Raw genomic sequence first — 14,070 nt, forward strand, 5'->3', positions numbered from 1 at the left:
GAAATTTGGGTTTGGGAATAATTCGAAGTCGCTGAACATGCGTCTGAAACCAGTTTTTAGCGAAATGGTTTGGTTCTCGAGATATGGGTCTTTTTATGAACATCAAAAACGAGTAGTTAAAGTTGCCTAACTCATACAATTTGCAGTATAAAAAAATTCCATTTTTTTGGTTGAAAAATATTGAAATTGACGGGAGTTTTTTGCCACACTTGATTGATTCAAGGTTTCTGATTACGAATATGACATTAATTTTGATTAAAACTGCAATTTTATCGTTGAAATGTTTATTTTTTTTGAAAAATCCTTCTATTTTAAAATGAAGGAAATCCAAAAAAACTATTAAAATTGAGACCAGTGTCATCAAATAAGTCAAAAATGATTCTTTTCTCGGTTTTTTGTTTTGAAAAATGGCGTATTTTGACCAACTTGAGGTTGCTGACTTCACGAAATATGATATTTCTACCATGAACATTTTTTACTAAAAAATTGTCCATTTGAAGCTAAAAGAAGCCAGAATGAAAAGAATCTGTGTCATTATCATTAATACATAATAACGACTGAATGAATGTTCATAATCATCTTCCACGAAGATCAGTCCATCAGATCGATAACCCTGTAAAAGATCTCACCTCGTTAAAAAAATCTACACATTTTTAAATATAAATTTACTCTCATTTTGAATGTGAATATAAACATGCGTAAGAAAAAAAAAACTAAAATTAATACACAGAAACATCTTAAAGCTTCCAATATACTGCCCATTATTTATTCAAAATCAAAGGCAATCTCCAACATCACTTTTTGCTGTAGTGCCAAAGGGATGTGTGTAAAAAATATTCACGAATAGAACACGAATATGTATTTTAAAAACTAATATATCTTACAAGAATATGCTTTTCGAACGATGAAAAGGGAAAAGGGGGAAAAGTAATCGATAAGCTGAAAATCAACGAATTGGTCGCGAGCTTTCGATTAATATTATTCGTATCGGAGACTAGAACTATATGAATTCCTCTTGTACTCGTACCATATGCATAAACTCGCTGCTTACAAAAAAAATCCTTAATATCAACCTAGATGACTAGTTAATTTTACAAACTATAAACTTGCAATATAGCAGCCATTATCTATACGGTACATAATTTCTCCGCAAACAAAGCAACAGAATTTCGATCGATGTTGCTCGATGAAGGCGATAATTCGAAATACATAAATACTTAAAAGCGATCACATGTTTTTCGTACCCATAGGCCGTTCGTATTCTAGAATAAATAATTTTACTAAATTTTAATACGTACAACTTTGCTTTCATTATTCCTTTTCTGCTTAAAAACTAAAATCATATTCAAACTTAGAAAAAAAACGTAGTACATAGTAATAACATTCGTAGTAACAAAGTATAATAACTTTTAAGTTAACAAACCATTTATACAAAATATAAAATACTTATCTATTAAGCGAAAGTAACCGATAAAAACTTAAATAGTAGGTCCGGTGAATAGAAATGTATTTATAAATAAAGGAGGAAAAAAAGTAAAAAAAAAAAGAAATATTTATACCTATCGAGGTTTTTTTAGTTACTTTTTTTCGAATATCATCGTTATGAAAATAACCTGATTGTTCAGTCTCTACGAGGCCTTCGTTTACGAGGCGATGAAGGTACACCGGCCGCTGCTTGACTATCTTGAGGTAAATCTTCGCGATCGGATTTCGATTGTTGTTTTTTAGCGTTCTTTTTCTTATTCGATTTTGCTGGTGGGATTGGTGGTTGTTCTTCTTCTTCGGACGATGGTTTCGATTGTTTCTCCTCCTGAAATTAATCAATACGATGAAAAAGGTTCTCAATTGAAATAAGGGAACAAGGGGAGCATCAAAATGAACGCCGAGAAAAAAAATCAAATTTTCGAAAATTTACGAAGTAAACAGGGATTTACTTAAAATAACACGATTAAAGCAGTACGTACTGGATCGCTATCTTCAATTTGGTCATTAACATCGTCACCTTCGGCGTTTTCAATTTCATCATTTAAATCATCTTCATTAAGAGCTTGACCTGGTTCGCCTCTGCCACCGAATTCGTCATCCGGTAGATATTCGTCTGTTTTCTTATGCAATATTTCTCTTTCGAAATCATCTTTATTCTAAATGCGAAAATTAACCAGGTAATTGATAGGTTCGTGCGAAAAGTGCTTCGTGAAGGAATATTTACACTTTGACCAATACTCACTTTTCTTAAACGTAAACAACAGGTACCAACAATACCAACAATTACAGCTAATACCAAAACGTATACAGCCCACAGCCACGGATAGTTGTTCGTATACTCTAAGAACATTTTGTAAAAACTAACCTACAAAATACAAGAGGAAGGAATTAGCTACGATATGAAAAACTACAGGATTATGTACATTTTGACGAGAGCTGAGGTCAGAGGGACGTCTACGGTGCTTTGGTAATTTTCGATGGGTAAATTGAAATTTAAAAACCTTTCGAATAACGTCTCGCATGTATAATATATAAAGTGTAACTGGTACGAGACAATATATCGCGTATGCAGCCCACCATCCGGGTTTAAAATTCATTTGTTTGAGTAGACGTCCTTTAAAAGTGACCTGATCAATATCTCGGTTAGAATGACAAGTCTGCTCGGATGTATGAAACAGTCAAGAGCCAGAGGCTAGAGGAATACTTACACTTTCGGCAGCTATGCTCTTTTTCTTCAGTCCCCAAGTTTTCTCAGTCCATTCATCAGATACCGCATCGTTATCGGCGACCAAAATATCATCGAAATACATATTGTTGACCAGAGTCCACAATTCGAAACCAATATATCCCTAAAATAACGAATAAATTAATCCAAACGATCGAATAACCGTATAAAATCTCCTAATTCGTACTCACAATAGGGGAATTTTTCAAAGGCGCATCATCGTAGTAGAAATCTGGATTAGGGATCTTCTTTGGTATCCATTTACCTTTGTAATCTGGGTTATCGATCATAGGAGGCTTCCATTTACCTTTGTATTTGGGGTTTTCGATCATCGGCGGACTCCAAGGGCCACAACCAGGAGCAAGTTTACAAACTGGATTTTCAACCATAGGTGGTTCCCAATCACCATCCATTTCATCATCCCTACAAAACAGATGACATTAGGGACGAATTCGACAACAGGTTTGTTCGTTCTTGAGATATTTACCAGTCTGCTGGTTTGACTGCTTCGATATCGGGAATAGTTAAAGGTTCATCGTCGAGCCAACCGTCTGGTTTGGACGCATTTGGATCAGGAACTTCGTTCGGTTCGTCTTCGTCCCAGTCTTCGGGTTTGACTGCATCTGGATCGGGGATTTTTGGACGGTCGTCCCAGTCTTGCGGTTTAGCGTCGTGTACGTCGATGATCTCCTTAGGAGGGTTGATTGGTGGACTGAACGTATCATCGTCCAATAAATTACCTTGGTATTGTACCTGAAAATCGACACGAAATTAATACGTGGAAAATCTTCACCACCAATAAGACTAGATATTTACCTCGTTGTTGATATAGAAAGCGAAATCATTATTAGGTTCGATGACTAATTTCAATAAATGAGGTTCTTGATCCTTATACAGATTATCGTCCACTTTCAACTTCGTACAGTGTTTCTCGATGATGGTACCATTGATAGGATTTTTATGACGAATAATAAAATGCATCTGTAGGAAAAAAAAATTATCATCTCGGTGTAAGTTTCTCATCTCGACGTGAAACTCGAACCGTCGTCGTTGTCACTGATAAGATTATTCTTTACCTTGGCTACACCGCCACATTTATCTGGCCCGAACATAATGGTATAAGGTGTTTTATCATTAAACTGAGATAAATCTCTGAGAGCTCCATCAGTCAATAATTTCAAATAAGCTCCGCCGCAATCGACTGTTTTCTGGAATGTGACTACGTATTGTACGACGAATTTCTTTTTACCATCGAACACAAACGGTTTATTGAACTTGGCAGCAATCGCAGCGTGCCTACTTTCGGTTGTGAGTACCAAACCAGTATCTCCTTTCAAAGGAAACCTTTCCAATTGTAATAGGTCCCATTTACCTGTGAAAAATTATTCAATTAAATGAAAATCTAACTAGCAGGACGTAAATGTCAGATTATTAACAACATTACCATCGTATTGAGCTAAATCTTCGCTAACGTCTGGTTTTTTAGCTTTGGAAAGCACCCACTTTCTTTTAAATTCATTTAAATTATCGAAATGTTCAGCGAAATGAATACTACTCGATTTAAGTACTGGACTAGTGTACGGTATTCCTTCGATTTCGACATCCTCCTGAAATAATTCACATTAGCAAATCTCTACTGTATTTTTTTTACATGGGATGTATCTACTTTGTTAACATACCTGTCTGAATTTCTTAGGTTGATTTTCGCCTTCTGCATGACAGCAAACAATTATCGATAATAAACACCACAGAACAGTCAACTTGGACATTTTTACTGTAAAAATAACCCAAAAATATATCAATACAGAATACAAAGATTACTCATATTTCATCGCTAAGAATCCGTAAAAGTGTAAGTTCAATCGTGCCACATTTTCACACGTAGGAAATGTGTCTGTATTCAGTAGTAAGGGTATTGACCACATTCAAATAAATCCTGTCAATTTGACGCATTTTTCACGTTGGAAGTAACCGGCGGTGATTAAAATACACTAGTTTAGAGGTAAAAATAGGGAATAGTGTGAGGTGATTATGCTAGGTACTTACTTCTCTTCATACTGTAATTATAAATTAATCATAACAATACGAGAAAATTCATTTAATTCTCGAGTAAATTAAATTAAATTCTAATTTATTAATCAAATTATTCGCCTCGGCATTGTGGTAAAAGATGATAGGCAGAAAATATCATGAAAAAGTCAAGGTATAAATGCGTACGAGGTGGGTGGTCTTTGCTTACGTTGAGTACGTAACGGTTTTCTGGCGTAATAATTTTCGTAATTACGGATAATTACAAAATAAATTTTTCTTCTTGAAAAAAATTAATAATATATTTTAATTTTTAATTAATTAATTATCAAATTTTTTTTGAATAAACTACAATAAAATTGATCACTCAATTCCACCTTAATCAGCCGTTACAAAAAATTTGAAAAAAAATTTAAATAAGAGTTGTTCTACGACTTTACTACTTCTGTACGATGTTTCACTTTCATTTGTCATTTCATTCAATGATTAAAATTTCAACTTAAAAATTCTCATGCTAATTCGAAATTTGAATCTCGATAATAATATTGAATTCATTGATCACCTCAAGACCAGAAATGTCAAAAAAATGTCCATTTCTGGACGTATTCTGATCAACCAACTAACCCGAATAGAATACAGCTAAACAGAACAGAACTAGAACCGCTAGCCGCAAATTCATACTAATCACAAGTCGTAATAGGGCAATAATCTCGTAATTATTCACACTTCGCGTATTTTAATTAATCCAATTAATAAAAGTACACAAGCATCTATTCGTTTATTTTCAATTTTTATAATGATAACTTATAAAACAGGGAAAAATGAATGAAACATGAACTATTATATATCCTTAACACAGAAACCGTCCCAGCAAAATACCCGAATAAACAAATCATAATCACCCAACACTGAAAATTCTTTCATCAATACACTGATATCGGAATAATCGAATGAAAATTGAAAAACATAAAACGATAAAAATACGCACAAAATGGGGAGAAATGACACGATAATCGCTAGTAACGATACTAATACTAAAAGGAAGCCAATTTTCAAAATCAATACCGTTATAAAAGGTGCAAAAAACAAGGCAGTAAAAAAATACCACGTAAGAAATGAAATTTCTTTTAGAAAGAAAGTTCCGAATGAAAATTTACATGTTTTTAAAATCACCGTTACCGTCTAACATGAATATATTGGGATTCTCTTTTTCGAATTTTGTTGGCTCTCTTTCTCTTTCGTCTTCGCCCCATTCGCCGAGGGTTTTCATCACGTCTGGTTGCTGTTTTCGTTCTTCTTCTTCTTTCTTACTTGACAGAAAAAATTGAATTAAGAAAATTACATTAGAATCATTCGGAATCATAATTCGAGCAACTACGAATATTTTTAATCCATAAAATGAAATTATCGAGCTACAGGATTAGGTTAGGGACGGTTAAGACACTTCAAACAGTTAGTTCACACCTAAATAAACGTCTCTCACCCAAAACTACAAAGATTGATCACTAGAAGAACCCTCAACAGGTACATCAGGATTCACTACAGAGTTCTGAGGGTTATCAGCAACAGAAGGCGTACTTTGCTCGCTACAAGAAGCCTCAACAGGAATATCAGAGCTCTGAGGGCTATCCTCGATAGAAGGTGAACTATCTAAGGAATCCTGCAGAGTTTCAGAATTTTCCAGCTTTTCAGCTTCGAGTCGTTGTTTTTCTTGCTGCATATGTAATTTTTTTCTTTCTAACTCTTTTAGCAAAGCTTCTCGTTCTTTTTTTCTCTGCAATAATGCTTCTTCCTCGCTTTCAGGAGGGATATATTTGTCGGTTTGTACGCCTTTGCCGTCCCACCAACCGTAAACCCAACTCTGTTCAGACTTGAAAATTTAAACAAAAGAACCAAAATACGAAACTTTACAATAGTTTGGAAAACTTACTTCTTTATCGTGTTTGGCGAATTTTTCAAACATATTAGCGTATATTTTCTTTTCTTGGGAACGTTGTTTTTTCAACAAGTCTTTACATTGTTGTATACCACGAGTGGCGGCTGAATTCTTAGGATCGAGTTTCAGTACGGTTTCGAAGTCTTTGATAGCTGGTTCGGGTTCGGCTAGATTCATGTAGCTCTGAAAAAAATACATGAAATCAGGAACGAGTGAAATACATATTACGAGAAAAAGATGATCAATCAGTACTATGTACCTGGCCCCGTCTGAATAACGCTTTTTCGTTATTTGGGTCGACTTCTAGAACGGAATTACATTCGTTTCTGGCGTCGAGATTTCGGTTCAGCTTTAAATAGCATAGTGCCAAATTTAGATGCATAGCTTTTTGCAGATCTTTAACGGAAACTTCTTCGGCTTCAGAGAATCCTAAACACAATACATTTGATCAAAATCGAGTTCGTTTGAAAAATTGAAAAAAAATAGAAAACAATTTAAAAATGATTTACCAGCAGTACTATTGATGTAACTATTCATTTTATCGTATAATTTACAAGCTAATTCGTATTTTCCGTCTTTGAAGTACCGACTACCTTTCTCTTTGAAAAATGAAGCTTGAGCTAGTTTCTCAGGAGCGTCCAACGTCCAGAAATCTTTCAACTGCGTGAAGAAAGTAATTATTGGTAAAACGTCAATCGAATGAGAGATGATTTCAAGTTGGTACTAACTTTTTCGAAATTGTTCAAAGTAATAGTGTATTCTAAATCGGCATTAGGCGGAATGTTGAGCTCTGGTTTACCAGCAGAACCAAAAGCGTATCTTGACTTGATTTGAAGCTTAGATTTTTCTTTAATTTTGAATTTTTCTAAAGCTCTTTCAACGCCATCGCAAATATTATGCTCGGAACCTAAATATAAACTCGAATTAATAAAATTACAGAACTATTATATAAATAAAAAAGGTTAAGATGTTTACCTTCTCCAATACAAAAGATAACGTCACGATCTTCAAACACCTGACCGTTACATTCTCCGGTCAAATGGATATCGACAGTTGCACCGTCGTTAGGACTAGAAAAACCTTCTCCGCTTTCGATAATTGTTCGTAAAATACCACCGTCTCTCTTCGGACTTAGATCTTCGGCTTTCCAACTGATCATTTCGACTTCGAAGATTAACGTCGCATTGGGTGGAATTTTCGGTGGACTACCAGCAGCACCGTAAGCATATTGAGGTTGACAAGTTAACTTGGCGATTTCACCTTTACGCATGGTAGCGATACCGATATCCCATGCTTTGATGACATGATCTACGAAACACTGGGTGTTAGTAAATATACGTGAGAACACATACAGATGAAACACTTCTCCGGTACTATACCTTTTCCTAATTCGAATTCAAACGGTTCGCTTCTTTCACGGCTCGAGTCGAACACAGTGCCATCGGTCAATGTACCAACATAATGAACGCTAACTTTACATCCGTTGGAAGGTTTCGAAACACCTTCTCCTTCTTTCAAGACTGTTTTCAACACTCCACCATCGAGTTCAGGAGTGACATCGATGGCTTCTTCTTGGGGTTGATTCACCATCTGCAAATTCATTCCATAAGAGACATAGAATATCGTTCGTACATTCGTAGTGTAAGAAAGTGAATAGAATTAATTACCTTTGAAAGTGGAGTAACACGAGCAAGCAGACGGCCGATGAAAACGCTAGAATGAAAGTAGGTACTTGAAAATGTATCGAGCACTGGGAACTTTCAAAAGGGAGCTATCACAAACGTTGAACGAAGTGAGTGACCGCAGATAACGATGAAGTGATAAGTAGACCAAATTTCCGGCGATTATTTTATTTTTAACTTGTAGTAAAGAGAAGAAAATTCTAGAAAATTAAATTATTCTGAACATCTGATCCGACCACCGGTTTCCATGTTTTTCTGAAATCTACCTTTGTTTGTGGAAAACGTTGGAAAACTCGTTGGCTTTGGGCTATTAAAATTCAAAATTCAGCCAGCATTACAGCTACCTACTTAAAATGAATAGGTATTTGGATGCTTCATCCAGTTTTTGAGCGAATGACAAGTGAAGAATTTTTTTCAGGGGAAATCGTGTATTTCGTGATAAGTTGTATGTGGTGGTCTGAAATTTTACTCGTAAATCCGATGAATTATTGTGCAATAGAGATTTTTAATTAATGCTTTATCATTTAAAATCGTCCTCTTGTTATTCTTCATTGTCGTATTGGTAATTCGCTAAAGTTTCCCGTTGTTCGGACTTTGATTTGTTCAAAGCTCGAGGAAATCTGTGTACGACGTCACGCAATTTTTTTCCAACAACTTAAAATATTTACAAATTATTTCACGTGATTTCAACTACAAGTTGAATACAATCGATACCGCAGGTTGTAGTTCAACTTGGTACATGTTTAAGTTCGTCTTTCGGTTTATTTGAACAAGTAAGTTGGATCGATTCATGGTCTTCTTTGTTAATTCCATACACATCTCTACTTTCGTATGTGGCTCAGTTCTTCACCGATTTTATAACTTTGAAATTCATTTATTTTTGCAGATTTATTGACAAGAGGTAAAATGGCAGACACAACATCTAGTCCTACAACTGGTATAGAAGCTTTGAAACGACATGCTGTCGAACATGTATTGGATATGTGCATGTGGGGCATACGAGCTGTATCCATCATACTGACGTTCGCTTACTTCATTCCCATTATCGGGTAAATTGAAATTCATTTTAAATATTTTTCATTTATTTATTGCAAATTTCAAACTTTAGGATTAGAGGAGAAAGTATCCAATGAGTATACTAAAATCATTCTGCCAAGTCAGGGCCAAAATGACTTGCAACTAGTTTATTACTTGTTGACCTTGCTGCAATGTGTACTTGGAGTAAAACTAAAAACAAGTATTTTTTTCACCTAGACGCGACGTTATTTAATTTTTTTCTCGATTCCAAAATTCGTCGATTAAACCGCTACTCATTAATTAATTCCATGTTTCTCGCATGTCAAGAAATATCTCGAATAACTCGCATATTCTTGTATCTAATACGAATTTTTCGCTTTCAGAAATCCATACAATGCCTACTACAGAGTATTATTGGCTAATGCAGCCATAAGTGCAATCCGTCTACATCAGAGATTACCTCGTCCATCAATCAGTAGAGATTTCTTTTTGAAATTATTTTCCGAAGACAGCTGTCACTATTTACTTTTTTCGTTGATCTTCTTCTACGTTACACCAGTAACACGTATCCTTTTTTACAACACATTTTTTAATTTTTATTATAAATGCATTTAATTAGATGGTATTTTAAAGAACGATATAATTCCTTATAATATGTTTACAGTTGTACTTCTACCAGTGTTTTTATTCTGTTTAATTCATTTTGCTAGCTACTCCTTAACTCTGTTGGATGTGAGTATGATGGTTAATATTTCATTAAAATGTATATTTCGGGTTAATTAGTGTGCGCCGGTGTAATAAAACACAGCCGGAAACCAGTTTCGGTTGATGACATTTCGTTTTAAATGCTCGTTAATGTCGGTGCATGTGGGTGATTTTTTTTTCATCGTTTACTCGTACTCTCGTAATTAATTTTTTTCGCACAATTTAAATTCAAAATTAAGTATATTTCTTTATTCGTAGAAATGTAAACATAGATAATGAATTTGTTATTAAAGTAGGGAAAGTTGATGGCAAAAATGAAGCCACTTGTTTCGAGTTCGAGTGTTTTGTAATAATTTTTCAAACGTATTTTCATTCTTTTAAAAAATATTGTTTTATCGCCTTGTAGCATGTTGAGATAAAACAATACACAAACGATGATAATTCAACGATTGTTTGACTCTCATTGTTTACGAAACGATTTCCCCCTCCTTTTAAAAGCGTTTCAAAAGAATTCGGGTTGTATTTTTTTTTTCAACTCTCGAAACATCGCGAATTTTATTTCCATCGCATCGAAAGTACCACATTAGCGATGCTTTCTGCGTATTGTGTCCGTTCCTATTGTAAATCGTTCAACGAAAGCGATAAATGAATACCTTATTCTTCGCAATATGGTATATGTGGTTATCGATGATCGAACCTTACCTGAATAGCGATTTGTATTCGGTTTATATTGTCTTGACGACGGTCAAGCGTAATAATGGAGTAATTTATTACACGAAACCACGACTGTATATAGCATATTTGTGCATTATACCTCGGCTATACTAAACATCGTATAAATATAAGGTTATCTCATAAATTATGCATACGAATCAATAATGAGAATTTTTTCGTTTCGCAGATTCTCGGTCAAAACTCATGGTGGGGTGCAAGATTACTGATATCGTTGGTAGAACTCCAAGCTGGAAATATCCTGAGATTAATCTCGTTCACGGAAATTTTCCTAATGCCATTGGTTGTAATGTTATTGTTCTTGGGACGAGCTGGTCTATTCACACCTTTGGTATATTTCCATTTCATCACACTGAGGTACAGCTCGCGCAGAAATCCTCATAGTCGTATCATGTTCCGCGAACTACGACATGCTTTCGAATCATTCGTGAATAAACCATCGGTACCGGGTATCGTCAGAAATATCGTATTAAGCGTTATCAGCATTATTTGTAGATTAGCTCCGCAAGAAGTAGCCGCCGAAGGTGCACGTGCTCAGTAAAAAGAGAAAAAATCGCCTATTTTAAATAACTTGTAATCTTTGTGTATTATGTTTAAATATATTTTACGTATAAATTTTTCTTGGTCTCTCAGCTCGAGTACGCGATGTCATTATACTATGTTTTTTAAATCGAACATATCGTAAAGATTTCGTTCGTTGAGATTTTAACGTAGTAGTTTCAGGTGGTTTTGCATTTTAATAATTATTTACTTCTGTATTATTTCTTTTTTTTTTCTTTGTTTCTTTCTATTTAACACGCAATATACGGTAAGATTTTATTTGTACATGTTTGTATTGTTTGTACGATATAAACTTTTGTGATACTTCGGTTCATTTAATCGTTGTGAATTCGGAATAATTCAAGAATCACCTATATCTATTTGAACCTAATTTCGTATTTTTTTCCACGAGTTGAATGATACAATTTTTACCACGAAAACCATTGAGCTGTCTTATCCCAATTCCTATGCTACTCTATCGCGATGTTACTCATTCGAAGTTTGGCTAGAGAATTAATCATCAATGCAAGATGCCCGGAAGCTCACCGGGAAAAACGTCTCGGAAGGGCCCATTTCGGAAATAGTGATTTTAGCCCCCTTTTCTTTCATTTCAAAAAAATTTGATTCTGAAAACTTAATTTCCAAAATGTAAAAATTTCTTGTAAATTTGATAGAAAAACAAAACTTGAGACAATTTTGACATGAAACTGGTCTTTCCTGCAATTTTAGTAAATTTTGTTTGGTAATTTTTATGAAACCTGATCATCTACTTTTTGCAATTTTGGCAATAAAAACCCATCTTTTGCAACAGGAAATTTTGACGACCTCCCTCCAAAGAAAGAACGTCATGAAGATTTGAATTTTTTTAATGACATTTTTTGGAATTTTAACAAAAAAAATGGATCTTACAATGTCTGAAAAAAAATCGCAATTTGCAATTTTGGTAAGCTTTTTGACGGCAAAAAGCAGGACTTCCTAAAAGTTTTGGCTAAGCAGTGTTTTTTTTTTGCGATAATGTCAAAAAACAATACTTTCTGGCAATTTCGATAGATAAAAATTTTTGAGAATTTTTATTAACAACTTTGACTATTTTTTGCAATTTATGTAATGAAAATTGAAAATAGACATATTTTTTTCGACAAAAAAGCAAGACTTTCGGGAGTCTTTGACGAAGGAAAAAGTTTTTTTTTTTTACAATTTTGGCAAAAAAACACCCTTGGGCAAATTCAAATTTTTATTCATAGAAATGGTATTTTTCTCAATTTTGACAAAAAATGAATGTTGAAATTTGAAAATTACAATTTCTACAATAAAGTAGGATTTCTTGCAAATGTCAAAAGAATTGGATTTTTTAGTAAGTTGAAATTGATAAAACAAACCTGATTTTTTCCTACAATTTCGACACAAAAAAAAATTGATTGACCACAAAAAAGCAAGATTTACTGTAAATTTTAAATACCTATGTTTTTTTGCAATTTTGGCAGAAAAGCAAGACTTCTTAACCATTTTTATTCAGAAAACAGTTTTTTTGTGACAATTTTTACGGTTTTTACTTGTTTTTACAAAAAAGCAAGCTTGAAAAAAAAACACTTTTGGGAAAAAATAAAATTTTTTATTGATTTTAAATTTTAATTTTAAAAAACTGATTTTTTCCTGCAATCTCAACACAAAAATTATTTTAAAAAAACAAGACTTACTGGCGGTTTCTGCGATTTTGGCAAAAACAAGATGTTTTCAGTTTTCACCGTTTTAACAAAAAAATTGGATTGGCAAAAAAACAATAAGGTTTTTTGGCAATTTTGATGAAGAATTATTAATCTGTCATTTTGATCATTCTGATTCGTGACAACACTCAGATACTTTTTTTTGTTGGAAATTTTATTATGGTAATTTTTGGTCGTTTCAATACGTTTTTTGAATGTTTTTGACGCGTTTTCTACATTTTTTTTTTCTTAAATGAAATTTGATTAACTTTTATTGAAATTTTGTCAGCTTTTACTTTTTTAGTCATTTTTAATTACTGTAATAATTTATGCTCTTTTAGAGCATTTTTTAAAATCATTTCAAAGCGTTTTAATCACTGTTTCGTGCATTTTGGAAAAATATGACTGAAATTTTTTAATTATTTTATTATGATTTCAAGCTTAGTGGTGTTTTTTTGGGTGTTTTCTTTTTTAGGAAAATACACGTTGAAATATCATAATGCTGTTTATTGAGTGTTTTTATTTTCGTTTTTTTAAAAAGTGAAACCTCTTCATCCCTTTTCGAGCATTTTAGGCATTCAAATTTCGCAAGATTTGAGTAATTTTCAGTGACTTTAATGGATTTTTAATAACGCATAGGTAAGTAAGCTTTTGAAATTGTACATTGTATTGTACATATATATTTCGTAAAGTAAAATGACACTATTTTTTTATGAGAAGAGTCTATTACAATTCAAGAGATGGGTAGAGGTACCTAAAGGCAAATGAGCGAGATTTATGGTTAATATTTTAATATGAAAAGGTATCCTTAGATGTTTTAAAAACAGGATCTGCACTCGCTCCTAATAGTCCTTCCTCAAGAAATTAAGAAACTCGAAGAATTCGAGAAGAAACATACAAAACGCGGAAAATTCTCGTTATATATCAGGACAAGAAATTCCTGAACACTTTGTCATTTTTTTATCCAATTTTTGAAAAAGAATAGGTACATAAAGTAATATTGTAGCTGTATTTGAT

At 33.5% G+C, this 14,070-nt stretch overlaps 3 protein-coding genes and 1 long non-coding RNA gene across 7 annotated transcripts in view; 2 read left to right on the forward strand and 2 right to left on the reverse strand.

Annotated features, from left to right (window-relative positions):
• The window catches only part of LOC135849235 (uncharacterized), a 111,906-nt gene that overhangs the window by 39,943 nt on the left and 57,893 nt on the right, over positions 1-14,070 (forward strand). The gene's annotated exons all lie outside the window — the stretch shown is intronic.
• Positions 649-4,913, reverse strand: Cnx99A (Calnexin 99A). Of its 2 annotated transcripts, none has more exons than XM_065369523.1 (11): positions 4,757-4,913; positions 4,390-4,484; positions 4,155-4,317; positions 3,787-4,082; positions 3,527-3,691; positions 3,198-3,463; positions 2,902-3,133; positions 2,694-2,834; positions 2,228-2,350; positions 1,965-2,141; positions 649-1,810 (listed from the first exon to the last, which is right to left on the reverse strand). In XM_065369523.1, exons 1-11 carry the CDS (start codon positions 4,764-4,766, stop codon positions 1,622-1,624), a joined length of 1,857 nt encoding a protein of 618 aa, XP_065225595.1. In that variant the 5' UTR covers positions 4,767-4,913; the 3' UTR covers positions 649-1,621. The 2 variants fall into 2 exon arrangements, with proteins under 2 accessions (XP_065225595.1, XP_065225594.1); XM_065369522.1 differs by lacking the exon at positions 2,228-2,350 and adding an exon at positions 2,487-2,612.
• On the reverse strand, positions 5,498-8,624 carry LOC135849209 (FK506-binding protein 59-like). 3 transcript variants are annotated; one of them, XM_065369526.1, is made up of 8 exons: positions 8,342-8,622; positions 8,054-8,264; positions 7,650-7,982; positions 7,403-7,581; positions 7,184-7,334; positions 6,934-7,103; positions 6,669-6,857; positions 5,498-6,044 (listed from the first exon to the last, which is right to left on the reverse strand). In XM_065369526.1, the coding sequence occupies exons 2-8, from the start codon at positions 8,262-8,264 to the stop codon at positions 5,892-5,894; spliced, it is 1,386 nt and encodes a 461-aa protein (XP_065225598.1). In that variant the 5' UTR covers positions 8,342-8,622; the 3' UTR covers positions 5,498-5,891. The 3 variants fall into 3 exon arrangements, with proteins under 3 accessions (XP_065225598.1, XP_065225600.1, XP_065225597.1); XM_065369528.1 differs by having other exon boundaries at positions 5,908-6,048; XM_065369525.1 differs by lacking the exon at positions 5,498-6,044 and adding an exon at positions 6,222-6,599 and having other exon boundaries at positions 8,342-8,624.
• Positions 8,769-11,684, forward strand: Kr-h2 (Krueppel homolog 2). The gene is made up of 5 exons (XM_065369559.1): positions 8,769-9,129; positions 9,243-9,405; positions 9,757-9,938; positions 10,038-10,105; positions 10,980-11,684. Exons 2-5 carry the CDS (start codon positions 9,263-9,265, stop codon positions 11,349-11,351), a joined length of 765 nt encoding a protein of 254 aa, XP_065225631.1. The 5' UTR covers positions 8,769-9,129; positions 9,243-9,262; the 3' UTR covers positions 11,352-11,684.

The sequence above is a fragment of the Planococcus citri genome, chromosome 5 (genome assembly GCF_950023065.1).
Source record: "Planococcus citri chromosome 5, ihPlaCitr1.1, whole genome shotgun sequence".
In the NCBI taxonomy this organism is placed as follows: Eukaryota; Metazoa; Arthropoda; class Insecta; order Hemiptera; family Pseudococcidae; genus Planococcus; species Planococcus citri.